Here is a 21,076-nt window from a genome sequence, read left to right as displayed (position 1 = left end):
ATGGTCACACACAACGGCACTGCTGGGGAAACTAAGCAAAGGTACACAGTGTCAGTGAAATGTCGTCGTCTTACCGGAAGTGCCATCTCGAGCCCCTGGACGCCACCCTGGCCTCTCCAGGACTCCACCGGGCTTACTGGGAGTCAGGTGATCAGATGGCTCAACCATAAGCGGCAGCCCCAAACCCACTCTAACAGGATGCACTGTTCCATTCTCTCGCCCCTGCGAGTCTACAAAAGATCTGTTTCCCAGTCCAGGGTCTCTTTCGCCCTCCCCCTCCAGCCTGTCAGGCTTCCCCGTTAATAAACCCTTTCCCTTATCCCAGTGTTCAGTGGGTTTTGTGGTGGCCTTCCACATAGGGCTTCCTCCACTCCCAAAAGTTTTTTAGAATTTTGTTTGAATCTATAATAACTTCAAAATAAAAACCTTAAAACCAAACCCTTTGAAATATTAGCTTAGCAGGTAATATGTAACCTGATAAAGAACGTATATCTAACAATAAATATCTAAAAATGCTTAAGATCAGAGACTTGGGGGCTGGCGCTATGACACAGCAGGTAAAGCCCACCGCCTACAGTGCCACCATCCTATATGGGTGCTGGTTCGAGTCCCGGCTGCTCCACTTCCTATCCAGCTCTCTGCTGTGTCCTGGGAAAGCAGTAGAAGATGGCCCAAGTCCTTGAGCCTCTGCACCCACATAGGAGAACTGGAAGAAGCTCCTGGTTCCTGGCTTCAGGTTGGCCTAGCACCAGCCATTGTGTCCATATGGGGAGTACACCAGCAGATGGAAGACTCTCCTTCTCTCTGCCTCTGCCTCTCTGTAACTCTGCCTTTCAAATAAATAAATAAATATTTAAAAAAAAATCAGAGACTTTTTAATCTCAGTATTATATGGATACTAACTAGAACCTTCACTAACTCTCCATCTGGGCCTGTATTACACAGCATCATAATTACAGACAGGAGAAATGTTTTTTGCCTTGACATGTAATAACTGAAACTCCTTAGGTAGGGTTTGAGAACTGATTGTATACTAAATTTTAAATGTTAGGAATAGCAGTGTAATCATCGCCTCCAAGTTTCTACTCTCCAGGAAATTCTGATTCTTGGGCAAACTCAGAAAGATCATTCTTGGAATGAATGCTAAATGTAGTTTAAAGAATACACAAATTCACTCTTCTTAGGTTTCCAAAGTTAATTTCTTTTTCTATTTTTTCTATTTTTTTGACAGGCAGAGTTAGACAGTGAGAGAGAGAGAGAGAGACAGAGAGTTATAGACAGTGAGAGAGAGACAGAGAGAAAGGTCTTCCTTCTGTTGGTTCACTCCCCACATGGCCACTACGGCCGGCGCTGTGCTGATCCGAAGCCAGAAGCCAGGTGCTTCCTCCTGGTCTCCCATGGGGTGCAGGGCCCAAGCACTTGGGCCATCCTCCACTGCCCTCTCAGGCCACAGCAGAGAGCTGGACTGGAAGAGGTGCAACCGGGACTAGTACCCGGCACCCCAACAGGGACTAGAACCCAGGGTGCCGGTGCCGCAGGCGGAGGATTAGCCAAGTGAGCCACGGTGCCGGCCAAATTTAATTTCTTAAATGAAGTCACTCTAATCCACCCATGTAAATAACTCAAAAATTTACAGCAAAGAGTATGTTTAAAATTTTATGAAAAAAACAAAAAATTGATGCCCAGCATACAGAAATGTTGACCACCATTTTAAAAGATGCTGCCAAACGAAACTGACACAAAGGCCCCACCCCTACAAAAACTCAAGTGCATCAAAACTGGCTCCCACTGACAGCAACCTCAAAGCCTAAGGGGCTTTCTTCTCACCTGTTCTCATTTGCTTCAAATACTTGGGAAAGTCTCACAAATACCGCTTCTCAAACTCAGTCTCTCTCAAACTCTGTTCAAATTCTAATCCAAATCTTCTACAAATTTACTTCCCATCTTCTGTGTTCTCCTCTGAAGCCAAAGTCGACCATTCATGAAGATCATCCGGGATGAGTGTTTGGCCCAGCAGTGAGGCCACGGGTGGAGAAGCCCACATTCTGTATCACAGTACTCAGATTCCACCCCGGGTCTGCTGGTGACGTCACGTACCTCCAGTGTGCACACGGGGAGGCCGCAGGCAATGACTCAAATAGTGGAGTCCAGCAGCACTCTCTGTCTTGCAAATATTTATGATTTAAAGAATAAGCAGCAGGTATGTGTGGAAGGCCTTCAATCTCTTCTGCTTGTCCCTGACTCGCGTAGGTGCCCCTCTCCGTGTGTGTCTGCTACTGGCAGACTACTCAACATTCTTTCTGAACTCCCTCATCTTCCCACTCCTAGCACCAGTCTGAGTTTCACTGTGATCGACATGTTTGTAGCAAGATTTTTTTCTTCATCTCTAAAATTTCTATTTAGTTCTTTTTCACATCTATTATAGCTTTGTTTTGGCTTGTTTTCCCCACAATTTTTTTTAAAGATTTCTTTATAATGCAGAGTTACAGAGAAAGAGGGAGAGACAGACAGAGAACTTCCACCTGCTGAATGGCCACAACAGCTGGGGCTGAACCAGGACAAAGCCTGGAGCCTCCTCTGGGTCTCCCACGTGGGTGCAGGCGCCCAAGCACTTGGATCATCTGCTGCTGATCTCCCAGGCGCATCAACAGGAAGCTGGATCAGAAGTGGAGCAGCCGGGTCTTGAACAGGAAACCACATGGGATGCCAGAGTCACGGGCAGCAGCTTAACCCATTATGCTACTACACTGGCCCCAAATTTCTGTTCTTTTAATAAAGTTCTTATTTATTTGTGTTATAAAAAAATTTTTGTTTTAAAGTCTTTTCAAGACTGGTCTATAATTTTAATTTCATCTAGGATACATTTATATCTCAATTCTTGTTTTTATTGGCTGCCTTCTTAGCATTTTAGAATTTTCATTTACAGGCTCGTTTTGAGAAAAATACTACCTTTCTCATTTCTGCAACCATCCCTCCTACCCAGCCAATCTGATTCCCACAACCCAGTTTGAGTTTCCTATTCTTGCCATAAACTCCACCACTAAGACAATGAGGCCTCCCTAATGACAGCAGTTACCCATCACAGGCCACAGAGTGCTGGGCAGCAGTTAGCAAGAGCTTTTCTCAACCTCTTTTTGCCATGGTTTAAGAGCCCCCGTTAGCCTCTGACTTGTAACACAAAATCCAACTCCCTAGAATCTTTTCATCCTTCTCAACCAGAATTCAAAAAGAAAATTAGGGGCCAGTGCTGTGGCACAGCAGGTGAAGCTGCCGCCTGCAATGCCATCATCCCATATGGGTGCCAGTTCATGTCGTGGCTGCTCCACTTCTGATCCTGCTCCCTACTAATGGCTTGGGAAAAGCAGCAGAGGATGGCCCAGCAGATGGAAGATCTCTCTCTCTCTCTGGCTCTTCTCTCTCTGACTGTGACTGTGACTATGACTATGACTCTCAAATAAAAAAATAGGGGCCAGTGCTGTGGCATAGCGGGTAAAGCCGCCACCTATTGTTCTGGCATCTCATATGGGTGCCAGTTCGAGACCCAGCTGCTCTACTTCCATTCTAGCTCTCTGCTATGGCCTGGGAAAACTGAAGATGGCCCAAGTCCTTGGGCCCCTGCACCCACATGGGAGGCCCTGAAGAAGCTCCTGGCTCCTGGCTTTGGATGGGCACAGCTCCGGCCATTGTAGCCATTTGGGGAATGAACCAAAGGATGGAAGATTTCTCTCTTTCTCTCTGCATCTGTCTCTCTGTAACACTCTGCCTTTCAAATAAATAAATAATCTTTACAAAATAGATTTATACAAATAAATCAATAATTTTTTTTAAAAAAAAGGAAATTGACTTTCAAATAAATAAATCTTAAAAAAACAAAAAAGGAAATTAAGTCCTAAAGCCTGCTCTAAGGTGCCCGCTACATGCAATGAACTGAGGTATGCCCTATGCATTTAGTTCAGTACTATAGTAAACTAATATCCAGTTGAAGATGGTTGCTTTTGCCCCAGCAGTAAGCCCTCTAGACCCAGGGCTTCAGTCTCTCTCGGCCCAAGAAGACACTCACTTCCTTCGTGAACCCAGATATCTCTCAATTTCTTTAAAGTCTGATTTACTCCTTCTGCATTTTTTTTTAAACAATGAGGGTACCTCAAGGGTAAATCATGGCATGATCTGACCAAAAGTCTTCACATAAAGATTTAGCATGGTAGGTGGCATGCCACTGTGACTGATTATTGCTAATAACCAGCAGTTTTTTGTCCAGTGAAAAGCTTCCTTGAAAGTCCTGAAGAAACTATTTTTACTTATGTTCGGATTTCTTTTCTACTCACAGGCAACAAAGTTTGACAACCATCTCTCACATATAATGATGGGCAGGGACAGGAAATAAGAGGTTTACCTATAAATCCCTCTGTCTTGAAAACAAGTAGCCCTGTTTCTATCTTCCCAGACACTCTTATATACAATGGCTATTAGCAACACTTACAATTTTGTGTCAACTAAACTGATCTCATTCTTATTCCCAATTCTGTACACTTTTTAAAAGTAGCTCTATAATATACCCTGCAGAAGATACAAGAATAAAATTGTCTACAGCAGGGGCCAGCATTGTGGTACAGTGGGTTAAGCTGCCACCTGTGATGCCAGCATCCTATATGAGCACCAGTTCACAACCTGACTGTTCCACTTCCAAGACAGATCCCTGCTGGTGGCCTACACTCACGTGGGAGACCCAGATGAAGTTCCTGACTTCAGCCTGGCCCAGCCCCAGCCACTGCAGGCATTTGGGGAGTGAACCAGCAGATAAAAGACCCCCCCGCCCCCGTAACTCTGCCTCTCAAATAATTAAAATAGATCTATAAGAAAAAGAAAAAAGAAAATTGATATCCTGAAAACTATAAAATAATTTTAATAAATTAAAGAACTCAATAGAGAGGAAGAAGATAGCAAGCTTCCCAATGAATTGCACAAAAAGTATAAACCACTCTCCTTAAAAACACAGTTGAGAGAAATATAAATAACCATCCAAGCAGGTGCAGCAGTTTAGTATAGACGCATTGTGACCAGAAAAGAGTTGATTTAAGGAATATTAGGATGGCTAATTATATAACCCATGTCCTATATCACTAGATCAAAAATATGCATTTATAAGAACTGAATAAATGCCAAAGGGCAAATTAACAGGTCTTCTACCTTCATTAACTGACAGCGAAGAGGCAGTTTACTCGGTAACTTCTACTGAAGTAAATGCCTATCAGCTTTGAAAGTCAATTCATTAGGAGAAAAATTAACTCCAAAATTATGAAGGAATGTTTCTCATCCATCACTTGAAAATACCTCTTAGTAATCCCTAAAGGATACTGGATTTAAGTTTAAAAGTTCTAAAACAGGGGGTCGACGCTGTGGCGCAACAGGTTAAAGCCCTGGCCTGAAGCGCCAGCATCCCATATGGGCGCCGGTTCTAGTCCCAGCTGCTCCTCTTCTGATCCAGCTCTCTGTTGTGGCCTGGAAAAGCAGTAGAAGATGGCCCAAGTGCTTGGGCCCCTGCACCCACGTGGGAGACCCAGAAGAAGCTGCTGGCTCCTGGCTCCGGACTGGCACAGCTCAGCCATCTGGGGAGTGAACCAACGGATGGAAGACCTCTCTCTCACTCTGACTCTCCTCTCTCTATGTAACTCTGACTTTCAAATAAATAAAATAAATCTTTAAAAAACAGTTCTAAAACAGAATAAATTTCTAAAATGTGCTTTAGAGGGGCTGGTGCCTGCAACACTGGCATTCCATAAGGTGTGCTGATCTGATTCCCAGCTTCTCCACTTTCCAATTCAGCTCCCTGTTAATGACCTGTGAAAGCAGCAGAAGACAGCACAATGACTTGGGCCTCTGCACCCATTTGAGAGACAGGATTGAAGCTCCTGACTCCTAGCTTTGGTCTGCCCAGCCCCAGTGCTATCATAGCCACTTGGGAAGTGAACCAGCGATGAAAGATCTCTGTCTCTCTTTCTGTCTCCCTTTCTCTCTGTAACTCTGCCTTTTAAATAAATAAGTAAGTCTTTTAAAAAAAATAAAATGTGCTTAAGAATTATCAAAAACTGAGAGCATCAGGAATCTTAGTGCATAGAATTAATGTAAAATGATAGTTATTAAGCCACCGCAGATCATTTCCAAGTGAAGTATGCATCAAACGTAAAAAGCAAAACAAGATAATATGGGAAGATATTTTCAGGGTAAGAAAATAATTCTTTAAACGTTTTTTTTAATTAATGTATTTGAAAGGCAGAGAGGCAGAGACCTCCCATGCACTGGTTCACTCCCCAAAAGCCTGCAACAGCCTCGAACTAGGGCTAAGGTTGTCAGCTGAGAATTCCATCCAGGCCTCTCGGGTGGGTGACGGGACCCAATCACCTGACCACCACCTCTGCCTCCCACGCTCTGCTTTAGCAGGAAGCTACAGGCAGAAGCAGAGCAAGATACTGAACCAGCCACCAGCCACCCCTGACAATTCTCCATGAAAAAACAAAGAACGCTAGCCATAAAATAAAATGAAATATTGATGAATTGGAGAGTATATTAGAACTAAGAACTTTTGATCAAAGAATACCACGAAGAGAATGAAAGAAAAAAAGAATGGAAGAATATATTTGTGAGATACAGACCCAATAAAAACTTTATCCATGTTGTATAAAAGAACTCATATAAATCAGCAAGAAAAAGACAATCCAAAGGAAAAAAAGGGCAAGAGATTTAAACAAGCATTTTATAACAGGAGATATCAAACGGCCAATAAACAGATGAGCAATGCATAATTTATTTTCAGAGAAATACAAACTAAAGCACAATGAAAGACCATAACACATCCAGCAGAATGGCTGAAATCAAAACGACTATGAAGGACGGGGAACAAAAGCAACTTCCACAAACTCCTGCTGGGAAGGTGCATCTCTATAAGCACCCGGGAAACTACTAGTGTCGTCTTCTGTGTGCAAAGCCAGCTAGGTCTCCTCTACGCCACTGATTCTACTCCAAAATACACGCCAGCAGAAAGGCAGGTTCACGTATGTCCACTAATGCCCACAGCAGCCAAACACTGGGGACAACCCAAATGTTTAGTTATGGTGTTTACATTAACAATGCAAACTTAGGTAGTCAAATTTTAAAGAAAAGGAAGGAGGGGCCGGAGCCATGGCTCATTTGGTTAATCCTCCGCCTGTGGCATCAGCATCCCATATGGGCGCTGGGTTCTAGTCCCGGTTGCTCCTCTTCCAGTCCAGCTCTCTGCTGTGGCCCAGGAGGGCAGTGGAGGATGGCCCAAGTGCTTGGGCCCTGCACCCGCATGGGAGACCTGGGTCCTGGCTTCGGATCGGTGCAGCGCCGGCCATGGTGGCCATTTGGGGGGAGAGGGGGATCAACAGAAGGAAGACCTTTCTCTCTGTCTCTCTCTCTCACTGTCTACTCTACCTGTCAAATAAATAAAAAGAAAAAAGAAAAGAAAAAGAAAAGGAAGCAAGCAAGCAAATACCAAAACTCCAGGATGGTGGTGCTCTCTCAGGCACAGGGAAGGAGCACTGAACCCTGGCAGGGCCCCTCTTCTTGACCATGGGAATTTACTTCGTGATTTATGCTTTGCCCTCTTTTCTGCATTTGTGTCACACTTCACAGGAAAAAAAAAATGAATTTTGGTGCTAGCTACTTGTTAATGGCACAGTGAAGTTACTTCTCAGTTTCTTCTCACCAGTTTGAAAATATGGGACGTTTTCCCATAAGATGATATGTTGAACAAACTGTTATCAAATTACTCTGAAAGCTTCAATATTAAATGCAGAGTACATTATTCTCTCAAAGAGCTCAAGACTAATCATGTAATTAATAAAAATAGTATCTAGAATATTATATAATTGACCTGTCAAAACAACTTCCCATTTTATCAGCAGCAGCATTACATTTCAGATCAATGTGCTTCTTGTAAGAGGGATTTCAGAAAATAAATTTCAAGCTTACCTCTCTGTTGGGTGTACCTTCATCAAGCTGCTCCGTAAATGAAGAGGTCCTGTTCCTGGTCCTTGCTGGTGTTGCAGAACTGGAGGGAGCCTAGATTTAAAAGTGATTGCATAATTAGCAAAGGCTGACGTCATCGCATGCACTGGGTACCGAGCACTCCCTTCCTCAGTGCAAGTTCAGAGACTCAGAGAAACAGAGGAAAAGAGCAAACACAAGAGAAACAGAAAAGGATGATGTCTACCACAATAAATCAGCCGGAACACCCAGCTGACCTACTTAGCTCTTGGCCTGACTCTGCCACCCATTACAACTGTGATGTAAGCTAAGGTTACTTTTGATGGCTATGTCTCTCCATTTACAAAATAAGGTTGTCGGGGCCAGCTCCGTGGCTCCGTGGCACAGTGGATTAATCCTCTGCCTGCGGCACCGGCATCCCATATAGGTGCCAGTTCTAGTCCCAGCTTCTCCTCTTCCAACCCAGCTCTCTGCTGTGGCCTGGGAAAGCAGTAGGAGATGGCCCAAGTGTTTGGGCCCTTGCACCCACATGGGAGACCGGGAGGAAGCTCCTGGCTCCTGGCTTTGAGTTGGTGCAGCTCCAGTCATTGCGGCCATCTGGGGAGTGAACCAGCAGAAGGAAGACCTTTCTCTCTGTCTCTCCCTCTCACTGTCTGTAACTCTACCTCTCAAATAAATAAATAAAAATCCTTAAAAAATAAATAAGGTTGTAATGGTAACATTAGATGGATAATTTTAGGGAAAACTGAAGCAAAGTGAGGAATACATGAAAATTCTCTGTACTACCTTTGTAACTTATAATCAAAATTATTTCAAAATTAAAAGTTCATTTTTTTCAAAATAAGCTTGTCACTTCAATCTTCAATGTCTCCTCCAATTCTGACATTCAATTCTCAGAAGAGCACAGGTAGACAGCGCCACCCCATCTTCAAGGTCTTTGCTTTGAGCCTAGCTCATATACCACAGTTGGATAATGAGATTCTTAGGGCCGTCTGACTCCTGTAATCCTCCACACAAAAACCATCAGGACAAAGAGCCCAAAATTTAAAATAACATCAGATCTAACATGAGCTTAAAAAAAAATCCTGAAAGTACAAAACCAACTTCAAGACCCCCATATGACTGTAACAAAACAGATCTGAACTTATCTACACAAGAAAATGAGTAACTCTCAGTGCCGCAGCCTTTTGTAGTCTCCACAGCTATGCACAAAAGACATCTAATAAGTATCTGTCAAGTCCATGAGTGAACAAGTGACCTCTGACCTGTCAACCCTGCGTCCATACTGCTTTGGTTGGGCTGGGAATGAGAGGTCATGAGGAACAGTGTGCATGCATATACACACACAGACAGCCTTAGTTACAATAAACATAACACTATGGGGGGAGAGTGACCAATCAGATCCTTACCTCACACTTAAACTGTATTAAAGACTTTAATTTCTTTTTACTTAAATACACACACACACACACACACACACACACACACCCCACAGGAGTCTATTTCTATCACCTCCTAATGGGAAAGATTTTGATATCAAGCAGAGGGCAAAAGGAGCAGTTCAACTGGGAGGCAGAGGCAACCAACTACAACAGATCACAGAAGTTCCATGATCCAAGTCTCTCCTATAAATGGCTCTAATAAATCCATTGGTCAGAACTCAGAAGACTGACTAACCGAGTCATTTTATCTGGGGCAGGAAACCTACACTCCACCAGACACACCCACGCAAGGCTCTGAGTCACAAGTGAGCAACATGAGAAAACAGGCAAGCATGAAGGCAGAACTCATGCAACCTCCGATGCACCCCAGCGCAAGCTGAGGCAGCTGCAGGACTCCTACCTTAGAGCAGTCTCCCAGTGCGAGTGGATGCAGCAATCAGTCCACACTCTGCCCCTTAAGGAAATTCTGTAATCCATGGAATATTTTATTTATGTATTATTATTTTTTTTTTTTTGACAGGCAGAGTGGACAGTGAGAGAGAGAGAGACAGAGAGAAGGTTTTCCTTTGCCTTTGGTTCACCCTCCAATGGCCGCCGCGTCCGGCGCGCTGTGACCGGCGCACCACGCTGATCTGATGGCAGGAGCCAGGTGCTTATCCTGGTTTCCCATGGGGTGCAGGGCCCAAGCACCTGGGCCATCCTCCACTGCACTCCCGGGCCACAGCAGAGAGCTGGCCTGGAAGAGGGGCAACTGGAACAGAATCCGGCGCCCCGACTGGGACTAGAACCCGGTGTGCCGGCGCCCCAAGGTGGAGGATTAGCCTAGTGAGCCACGGCGCGGGCCCCATGGAATACCTTTAACAAATTCCTTTTCTGCTTATCTAGATGGACTGAGTTCTGTTGCTTTAAGAACTCCAACCACACCACCCCTTCTTAAAAAAAAAAAAAAAAAAAAGTCCAAGAAGTTGGGACATCTACATTCTACATCTGTCTGGATTTGAATCCTGGCTCTGCCTCCAGACCCCAGCTTCCTAGGCTAATGCAGACCCTGGGAGGCAGGGGTGACAGCCCAAGAAACCGGGCTCTTGCCACACATGGGAGTCCTAGACTGCGTTCCTGATTCCCGGCTTCAGCCCTGCCCAACCCTGGCCCTGGCAGGCATCCGGGGAGGAAGCTAGACTTGGGAACTGTCGCTAGCTCTCGTGCATGCACACACACTCTCTTTCTGCATCTCAATAAATAAAAACAAAAATGGTAAAGGTAACTGGTGAATGTGGAATAAGGCTGAGGCTCTATCAGTGGTTCAAATGTCTACAGAATGTCTAACGAAGGTGGCAGGCACTGTGGCACAGCAGGTTCGGCCACTGCTTCAGATGCCCACGGCCCATATAAAGAGTGTCTGCAATCAAGTCCTGCTTCCGTTTCCAACCCAGCTTTCTGCGAATGCGCACCCTGAGAGGCAGTATGTAATGGCTTGGCTCAAGCACACACATCTGAGACCCAGTTGGGAGTGCCTGCTCCTGGCTGGTCCAGACCTGGGTACTGTGGGCATTTGGGGAGTGAACCAGCAGATGGAAGATCTCTCTCTGTCTGCCTTTCAAATAAAATTAAGAACATAAACTTTTAAAAAAAAAATTTAAAGAAAAGGTATGACTAAGAGTCAACATTGTGGGGCTGGCACCGTGGCTCACTTTAGTTAATTCTCCGCCTGCAGCACTGGCATCCCATATGGGCGCCAGTTCTAGTCATGGTTGCTCCTCTTCCAGTCCAGCTCTCTGCTGTGGCCCAGGAGAGCAGTGGAGGATGGCCCAAGTGCTTGGGTCCCTGCACCCTCATGGGAGACCAGGGAGAAGTACCTGGCTCCTGGCTTCGGATCAGCACAGTGCTTTCTCTCTGTCTCTCTCACTGTCTATAACTTTACCTGTCAAATAAAAGAAAAAAAAAAAGGTCAACATTGTGCTTAAAAAATGAGAAGGGAGGGGCCAGTGCTGTGGCGCAGCAGGTGCCGGCATCCCATGTGAGTGCCAGTTTGAGTCCCGGCTGCTCCAATTCCCATCCAGCTCTCTGCTATTGCATGGGAAAGCAGTAGAGGACGGCCCAAGTCCTTGGGTCCCCACACCTGCGTGAGAGACCCAGAGGAGGTTCTTGGCTCCTGGCTTCAGATTAATGCAGCTCCAACTGTTGCAGCCAGTTGGGGAGTGGACCAGCGGATGGAAGAACTCTCTCTCTCTCTCTCTGGAAAAACTCTCTCTCTCTCTCTCTCTGTCTCTGACTCTCCTTCTCTCTCTATCTCTAACTTTCAAGTAAATAAGTAAATCTTTTTTAAAAATGAGCAGGGAAAGCAGTTGCTGAACAGTTTATTCGAAGACCAAAGCTAAATTATAAATGCTCAGATTATGTCTAACATCACTTTCACTAAAATTAAGGGAAATTCAATAAACCCTCCCACCCCACAGCCACAGTCTCGAAACCAGGCAGCTCCAAGGTTAAGTGTGTCAGGCTGCCCTCCGAGCAGGAAGAGCTCCTTAGGACAGACTTACAGCGGTATGCAGGCTCTTTAGGAAAAGGGACTGAGGGGGTAAAAGGTCAGGAAAGTAATTAGAAAGGTAGGACTAGAATAAAGGAAGTATCTCTTGACCAGCCACTGTCTTTCAGTGACTCCGTCATCAAGATCTCTGGGTTATCAATGCAGCTATCCAAAGATCTGCAGGCCAGGAAAGGGCTACCCTAGAGTGTGACCTTCCAACCATCTGAAAAATACATTCCATGGTAAATTTTAGAAGCTGGCAGGATGGCTTAGAGCCTGACCTCATGTGAGTCTAGTCAGCAACTGAGAGCACGCATCGGCCCTCGATAAACATAAAATCAAATGATGGGTGGGGCTTACAAAGTTAAAGAAGAGGGTCTAAAACACCTGTTCTCAGAAAACTAACATCACCGGGAATAACCTGACCTGGCGGCTTCCTGTTCTTCCTCTGCAATCGTGAGAGTAAGCAGCACATGAAAGAACGGATGCAAGTAAAAAGTAAAAAAAAAAAAAAAAAAAAACACTGCATGAAGGGCTAACTGCACGTGAGCATTCGCCCCAGGAGCCCAGATCCTCACTTTAGAAGGAGCTACAGAAGAGTTAGGACACTCACGTCCTACACGGGAGGGCCTGGGTTTGATCCCTGGCACCAGCTCCTGACTCCAGCTTCCTGCTGATGCAGAACCTGGGAGACAGCGGTGGGAGCAGCATAATCGGGTTCCTGCTACCCATGTGGGAAACCCGGATGGAGTTCTGGCTCTCAGATTCCTCCCCCTGGCCACTGTGGGTATGTGGGAGGTGAACCAGCAGATGGGAGGGCTCTTTCTCTTTCTCTCTGCCTCCTACATAAATAATTAAAAGGGGGGGGGGGGGTACTTGCGTTCTTCAAACCAAATTTGAGCTCATTAATTCTCACAGCCATTAGAAATCTGTGAAGTCAGACTTCTAAGCTATCTGCCAAGACTTGTGATGGTTACATATCTAGGCTCATGATTAATATTTTTTCCCACCAAGTAAATATTAACCGATCACAGGCCTCAATTTCAGTACAAGAAAAATCAGTTTAGTCACTGTTTCAGGAAAACACAGTATGAGAAAACCTGCAGCTGGCGCGCTGCGGCTCACTAGGCTAATCCTCCGCCTGAGGCGCCAGCACCCCAGTTCTAGTCCCGGTCAGGGCGCCGGATTCTGTCCCGGTTGCTTCTCTTCCAGTCCAGCTCTCTGCTGTGGCCCGAGAAGGCAGTGGAGGATGGCCCAGGTGCTTGGGCTCTGCACCCACATGAGAGACCAGGAGAGGCAACTGGCTCCTGGCTTCAGATGGGCACGGTGCAACGGCCGCAATGCACCAGCCGGAGCAGCCATTGCGGGGTGAACCAACGGAAAGAGGAAGACATTTCTCTCTGTCTCTCTCTCTTACTGTCCACTCTGCCTGTCAAAAAAAAAAAAAAAAAAAAAGAAAGAAAAAAGAAAACCTGCTGCAGAAGGCAAAAGATGAAGAGACTGAAGAAAACAGCAGACAAATCCAGTATTAAACAAAATGTATTTTATTGAGGGGAATTATGGACTGGGAGTTTTATATAGACAAAGGTGGCTCATGGCAAACCACAACACACCTGGACTTTCTCAGGAAACAGTGCCACTTGAGATTATCTGATGTCTGAATACTGCCCAGGGCTCGAGGTAATGGTCTAAGTTAAAGAAAGGGTAAGACAGCGGTTATAACCAACAGCTGTGGTCACATCAACTGAGTCCCCACAGCGCTGTGATAGGCACAGTTAACTCCTGCCCCGTGAATACACTACTCACACGATTCTATTACATGGCAAAGGAATTTCTAAGGTATATTTAAGGTCAGTGAGTTGAGCTTGAAATAATCAAAAGCTGAGCTGGATCGGCCTAACCTAATTGTAAGTCCTCAAATAAGGAGGTGGAGAGCAGAAAGCAGAGAAGTGGGCTCCCGCTCCCTGAAGGCCAGCACAAAGCCTGTGGGGCCACGGCCAGGAACCGATTCCCCTCAACAGTCGGTACGGAGGGAGGACCCCAGTCCTAGAACCACAAAGCACACAACTCCACCACAACCGCAGGGCACACGGGAGGACCCTGAGCTCCCGATGGGAACACAGCCTGGACGACAGCTCGGTCTCAGCTGTGTGAGACCTGGCAGGGAACCCTGTCGTAGCACACCAAGCACTGACCCACACAACTATGAAATAGTAACTGCCTATTAGGCACGAAGTTGTGGTAATTTATTATGCAACATGAGAAAACAATACAGTCACCTTTGGGATTAAGCCTTGGATACCTTTTCCTGTACCATGACTTTTTTTTTTTTTTAAAGATTTATTTATTTATTTGAAAGCCAGAGTTACAGAGAGACAGAGATGCAGAGAGAGAGAGAGAGAGAGAGAGAGAGGTGTCTTCCATCCGCTGGTTCACTCCCCAATTGGCCGCAACAGCCGGAGCTGTGCTGATCTGAAGCCAAGAGCCAGGAGCTTATTCTGGGTCTCCCACATGGGTGCAGGGGCCCAAGGACTTGGGCCATCTTCTTTCCCAGGCCATAGCAGAGAGCTGGGTTGGAAGTGGAGCAGCGGGTCTTGCCCATATGGATACCGGCGCTCAGGCCAGGGCGTTAACCTGCTACACCACAGCGCCAGCCCCACCATGACTTTTCAATAGCCATCAAGTATATTCAGATGTCATCCTTACGCTTTCCAGAAATGACTTCCTGTATGCAGCCACAAGACCCTTGCACACACCAATATAACGCTGCAACTATCTGTCTCTCAACTCATACAGAGACTACACCTACCCTTCAAGGCAAATGCATTACCCAACACAGCACCTTGCAGGCACTGTTAAACATACTCTACAATTACAATTGCTTTCAAATACAATCAACCAACCAGAGAAGCAGAACAAACATCATTCCCAACTTCCTGACGAGAATGTGTAAAACTCAGATTGCATACCACAAACCCTGGCTTAGCACAGGGTTGTCTGTCTTTTCATTTTTTAACCTGCAAAGCAGAAAGAGGTCTTCCTTGATGTTTCACTCCCCCAAATGCCCACAACGGCCAGGGCTGGGCCAAGCTGGAGTTAGGACCCTGGAACTCATTCTGGGTCTCCTATGTGGATGGCAGGGGTCCCAAATACTTGAGCCATCACCTGCTGCCTCCCAGAGTACACACTAGCAGCAGCGGTAGAGCCAGACTCGGAAGGCAGGAATACGGGTATGGACATGGGATGTAAGTGTCCCATGCAGCATCTTAACTGCTGGGACGAACACCTGCCTCCAGCACACGGGTCTTCTGACTGCTTCATCTCCTTCTGTAGGATTCTTTTATAAAATGTTATATATTTTTGGCCGGCGCCGCGGCTCACTAGGCTAATCCTCCGCCTAGCGGCGCCGGCACACCGGGTTCTAGTCCCAGTTGGGGCGCCGGATTCTGTCCCAGTTGCCCCTCTTCCAGGCCAGCTCTCTGCTGTGGCCCAAGAGTACAGTGGAGGATGGCCCAAGTGCTTGGGCCCTGCACCCCATGGGAGACCAGGAGAAGCACCTGGCTCCTGCCTTCGGATCAGCGCGGTGCGCCGGCCACAGCCGCGGCAGCCATTGGAGGGTGAACCAACGGCAAAGGAAGACCTTTCTCTCTGTCTCTCTCTCTCACTGTCCACTCTGCCTGTCAAAAAAAAAAAAAAAAGTGTTATATATTTTTGAGAGGTAGAGAAAGAGAGCAAGCTCAACTGCTGGTTCATTCCCCAAATGTCCACAACGGCCAGGGCTGAACTGGCACCAGGGCCAAAGTCAAGAGCCAAAGCTAGGAGCCAGGAATTCAACCCAGGTCTCCCATGTGGGTGACAAGAACCCAATTACTTCAGCCATCACTGCTGCCTCCCAGGGTTCACATTAGCAGGAAGCTGAAGTCAAGAGCCAGAGCCAGGAGAACAAACAAACAAACACAAAAACAAAAACCAGGTACTTTGATGCGGTACGTGGGTGCCTTGACCATTAGAATAAACACCCCCTCCCCCCCAACATCCAGCCCCTGTTAGATCACTGTTTCTCACACTTTTTCCCTCTGGGACTCACAGTCAAACTAATAATGATGAGGATGATACCACTCAATGTACAGACACACCTCTAAAACAGAGTTTTATAGAACAAGCTTAACCTGTATGACATGAAAACCCTCATTCTCTGATCTAATTTATTTTCCCATTGAAAAAAAAAAAGCTACCACCAGGAACGTGCGTTTGCTGGAGCTGTGAGGACGTGACTGGGAAGCCCATCCCACATCAGAGGGCCTGGGCTTGGGTCCCAGCTCTGCCCCAGGTTCCAGCTTCCTGCTCTCGTCCATCCTGGGAGGCAGCCGGTGACCGCTCTGCATTGTTTGCAGCTCCTGTCTTTGCACTGGCCCACCCCAGCTCCAGTGGACACTGATGAGTATAGCAACAGATGGGAGGATTTCTTTCTCCCTCTCTTTCAAATAAATGAAATAAATAAAAAATTTTAAACAAAGCTTATTCTATTAGGACTGTATTATCTGGGTATTGCATAGAAAGCACATTTAAGAAACAGAATTATTATTAGAGACATTCATGTGTATCTCAAAATTTCTTCAGGCATCAATAATTTTTTTTTAATTTATTTATTTGAGAGGCAGAGTTACAAAGAGAGAGAGAGAGAGAGAGAGATCTATCCATTGGTTCACTCCCCATATAGCTGCAACAGCCAGAGCTGAGCTAATCCAATCAATCCAAAGCCAGGAGCTGGGAATTTCTTCCGGGTCTACCACACAGGCATATGGGCCCAAGCACTTGGGTCATCCTCCACTGCTCTCCCAGGCCATAAGCAGAGAGCTGGTTTGGAAGTGGAGCAGCTGGGACTCGAACCGGCCACATGGGATAGTGGCGTCACAGATGGAGGCTTAACCTACTAAGCCATAATAGCACCGGCCCCCATCAATGAAGCTTAACCATTTTGAATCTATAGCTTTTTGACTGATTAACTAATTTCTGTTTTCTAAGATACAAGGAAGCTGAACATAATTTAACATTTTCGAGGTCAGCTGTCACTCCCATCCATACTGCTATCCATGCTGGCCTGCTACTAGTTTAGAAGCTACTTACATTTACTGGACTGATGGCAAAATAAGCATAAAGAGGCTCTACGTGAGGATTATTTTTCTTATAAATAATATGAGTTATGAAATGTGAAGTTAGTGACATTAACACTTTTGATGCTCAATTTTTACTTATTTCCCACTTCTCAACATTACTCTGCACAAGCATAATAAATACCTGATTTTTTTTTTCCTCTTTCTCCCTCCCACACCTACAGATAATCATCACATAAGCACACAGCCAAAGAATCTTCGTCATTAGTTATTAGAATTGTTACAGGTGGCACGGCATTGTGGCAAAGCAGCTTAAGCCATTGCCTGCAACACCAGCATCCCATATGGGCACCAGTTCATGACCCAGATGCTCTACTTTTGATGCAGTTCCCTGCAAATGCCCCTGGGAAAGCAGCAGAAGATGGTCCAAGTGTTTGGGCTCCTCACCCATGTGGGAGACCGAATGAAGTTCCTGGCTCCTGACTTAAACCTGGCCCAGCCCTGGACACTGAGACCATTTGAGGAATGAACCAATAGACAGAAAATCACTTCTCTCTCTCCTTCTCTGTAACTCTTTCAAATAAATAATCTTTATTTTAAAAATTGTTAGTTTTTCATCATGACCTTAAAAAACTACCTTTCTCATCCTGATGTCTAAGAAGTGTCAGAAATGAAATGTTCTTCATGTTATAAATGTTTATCTCTTAAAAACAGCCCTTCAATATAGTGAAATCCACTTAACAAAAAATAATGTAAGGAAAAAGCCCAGTTAAACATGGCAGATGGAAATATGCTCCTATTTTCTCTCTCCTCTCCCAAAGAGTTCAGAAATTTCAACCAATTTTCAGAAGACTGTATGTGAATGAAAAAAAAAAAAATGGGAAAGAATTTAGAATGGGAGCTAGCACTGTAGCACAGCAGGTTAACACCCTGGCCTGAGGCGCCAGCATTTCAGGTGGGTGCCAGTTCAAGACCTTGCTGTTCCACTTCCAATCCTGCTCTCTGCTGTGGCCTGGGAAAGCAGTAGAAGACGGCCCAAGTCCTTGGGCCCTGCACCCACGTGGAAGGCCTGGAAGAAGCTCCTGGCTCCAGGCCTCGGATCGGCACAGCTCCGGTTGTTGCAGCCAACTAAGGAGTAAACCACTGGATGGAAGACCTCTCTCTTTCTCTCTCTGCCTCTCCTTCTCTCTCTGTGTAACTCTTTCAAATAAATAAATAAATCTCTTTTCTTTAAAAAAAAAAGGGGGGGGTGGCACTGTGGCTCACTTGGTTGATCTTCCGCCTGCAGCGCCAGTATCCCATGTGGGCGCCAGGTTCTGGTCTCGGTTGCTCCTCTTCCAGTCCAGCTCTCTGCTGTGGTCCAGGAAGGCGGTGGAGGATGGCCCAAGTGCTTGGGCCCCTGCACCCGCATGGGAGACCAGGGGGAAGTACCTGGGTCCTGGCTTCGGATCGGTGCAGCACCGGCTGTGGCAGCCATTTGGGGGTGAACCAACGGAGGGAAGACCTTTCTCTCTGTCTCTTTCACTGCCTAACTCTATCTGTGAAATAAAAAAAATTTTTTTAAATTAAAAAAAGAAGAAGAATTTAGCATAGCTGGTGACATTACAATACCAGGGACCTAACGAAGGGAATACTGATGAGAAGAAGGCCTCTTTGCCTGTTTTCATCCCCAAAACCCTCGTAAGACTCAGAACCTTAAGCAAAAGGCATAACAGGATGTAGAAGTGAAGAGGTAGGACCAAAGCCAGAAAGACTAGCTGAAAGATCCCCAGAGCCTCTGGCCCACCCTGCACAGCCTCTGAGGGAGCAATGAGGCTCCAGACTGGGCAGCACCAAGCGCAGGGAGCTGGGGCAGAGGGGAAAGTCTACAGCTAAACTTAGAGGGACTGAGTGACAGTCTGTGCGGTGCTGGGGGAGGCGCGGCCCCTCCTGGGCAGCTAGGCTTCCCGCAACAGAACACTTCTCTGGAGACACTCCGTGGCCACCTAGAAAGGACCTCTGGTTGCTGACACATGGGTATCCCCCCCAGTAACAAAGCCATTTACAGCCCATCAACCAGCAGTGAGCCCTCTCGATCCCTGTCACATGCTACTCCCACACAGCATGGGCACTTTCACTGCCTTACCCTGAAACAGGACCAGACATCCAAGAGCATTCAATACTTGAAGAAAATTTCCAATGTCAAAGAGCCAAATAAATAAATAAATAAATGAACCTGGAAAAAGCAAAATCAATAAATATGAAAAGAGAATGTCAAAACAAAGAAAATGTGTCTAGTATCATCAGAAAGATCAAAAACTTTATATGTATAATAAGAACAATGCTGGGCCGGCGCCGCAGCTCACTAGGCTAATCCTCCGCCTAGCGGCGCCGGCACACCGGGTTCTAGTCCCAGTTGCCCCTCTTCGAGGCCAGCCCTCTGCTGTGGCCCGGGAGTGCAGTGGAGGATGGCCCAGGTGCTTGGGCCCTGCACCCCATGGGAGACCAGGAAAAGCACCTGGCTCCTGGCTCCTGCCATCGGATCAGCGCGGTGCGCCGGCCGCAGCACGCCAGCCGCGGCGGCCATTGGAGGGTGAACCAACGGCAAAAGGAAGACCTTTCTCTCTGTCTCTCTCTCTCACTGTCCACTCTGCCTGTCAAAAAAAAAAAAAAGAACAATGCTATGAAAAAGCAAAAAAAACAGTAAGAAACAGCACTGGAAATTTTAAAAATAACTCAACCAAAAGTAAAAATCCAGTTGAAAATTAGATAAACTGAAAAACACCTCTCAGAAGTGGGACAAAAACATACATAGACGATAGAGTAAAAAATAGACCATCGATCTATAAGGTGCAGAAGCCAACTCATGGAGTTCCAGGAGGGAAGAGAACAGAGGAGAGGAACTGTCAAAGAAGTGATCGTTACAAGTCTCCATGGATCGAAGCACAGACATCTCCCTCCTTGCTGCGCCCACAGAGTTCCCACCACTGCGCAAAGAAATCCATACTGAGGCATAAATGTCACAAAGTTTCAGACAAGACAGAAAGGAAGGGCCCTAAACTCTTTGAAAAGGAAGAATGGCCCAGACCTCCCCACAGCAGCACTGCCAATGGCAAACACAGTTTAAAAGTCCTTTTAGTAGTTCTTGGCCCTTAGAACAATGTAACATACTCTTTGATAGAAATAAAGCAACATTTTGTTTTAATTTTTAAGTAAAAAATCTTGACTATCTGGGCTGGCATTGTGGCATAGTGGGTAAAGCCACCTTTTCCAATGTTGGCATCCCTTATGGGCGCCAGTTCAAGACCTGCTCCGCCTCCAGTCCAGCTCCCTGCTCACACACCTGGGAAAGAAGCAGAAGATGGCCCAAGTGCTTGCGTCTCTGCACCTTCGTGGGAGACCTGGAAGAAGTCCTGACTCCTGGCTGCGGCCTGGCTCACTCCAAGCCGTGCGTCCACTTAGGGAGTGAACCAGCAGATGGAAGCCTCTTCCTCTGTATAACTCTGACTGCCAAATAGGTAAATAAGTATCTTTTTTCAAGATTTACTTATTTATTTGGAAGACAGAGTTACAGAGAGGCAGAGGCAGAGAGAGTGAGAGTGAGCACAGGCAAGTGTTTCCATCTGCTGGTTCACTCCCCAAATGATAGCAAGAGCAGGAGCCGGGAGCTTCTTCTGGGTCCCCCATGTGGGTGCAGGGGCCCAAGCAGCTGGGCCATCCTCCACTGTTTCCCAGGCCACAGCAGAGAGCTGGATGGGAAGTGGAGCAGCCAGGTCTCGAACTGGCATCCATATGGGATGCCGGCACTGCAGGTGGCAGCTTTACCCACTACCACCGCGCTGGCCACATAAATAAATCTTAATTTAAAAAAAAAAAAAAAAAAAAAAAAAAAAAAGCTCTGAACTCTAGTTCAAAATTTTTAAAACATCATGACTATCTAACGTGCTCAGTACAAGATACTCAGGGAAATTTAAAGGCATCATACTTAGATTAAAAGGTGATCTAGG

At 46.1% G+C, this 21,076-nt stretch overlaps 1 protein-coding gene across 7 annotated transcripts in view; it reads right to left on the bottom strand.

Moving 5' to 3' along the window:
* GOLGA4 (golgin A4) overlaps positions 1-21,076 on the bottom strand; it is a 126,134-nt gene that overhangs the window by 98,258 nt on the left and 6,800 nt on the right. For all 7 annotated transcript variants that reach the window (XR_016232945.1, XM_051858951.3, XM_089331340.1 and 4 more), the window contains exon 2: positions 7,993-8,082. Coding sequence is in view for 6 of the 7 variants with exons in the window: in XM_051858951.3 (XP_051714911.3) it covers positions 7,993-8,082 (90 nt within the window). In the remaining variant the exon portion in view is untranslated. The remainder of the gene's footprint in view (positions 1-7,992; positions 8,083-21,076) is intronic.

This window comes from Oryctolagus cuniculus, chromosome 4 (genome assembly GCF_051225735.1).
Source record: "Oryctolagus cuniculus isolate XC-2025 breed Fujian yellow rabbit chromosome 4, ASM5122573v1, whole genome shotgun sequence".
In the NCBI taxonomy this organism is placed as follows: domain Eukaryota; kingdom Metazoa; phylum Chordata; class Mammalia; order Lagomorpha; family Leporidae; genus Oryctolagus; species Oryctolagus cuniculus.
The sequence above is the reverse complement of the archived record's forward strand: the minus strand, read 5'-3'. Positions and strand labels throughout refer to the sequence as shown.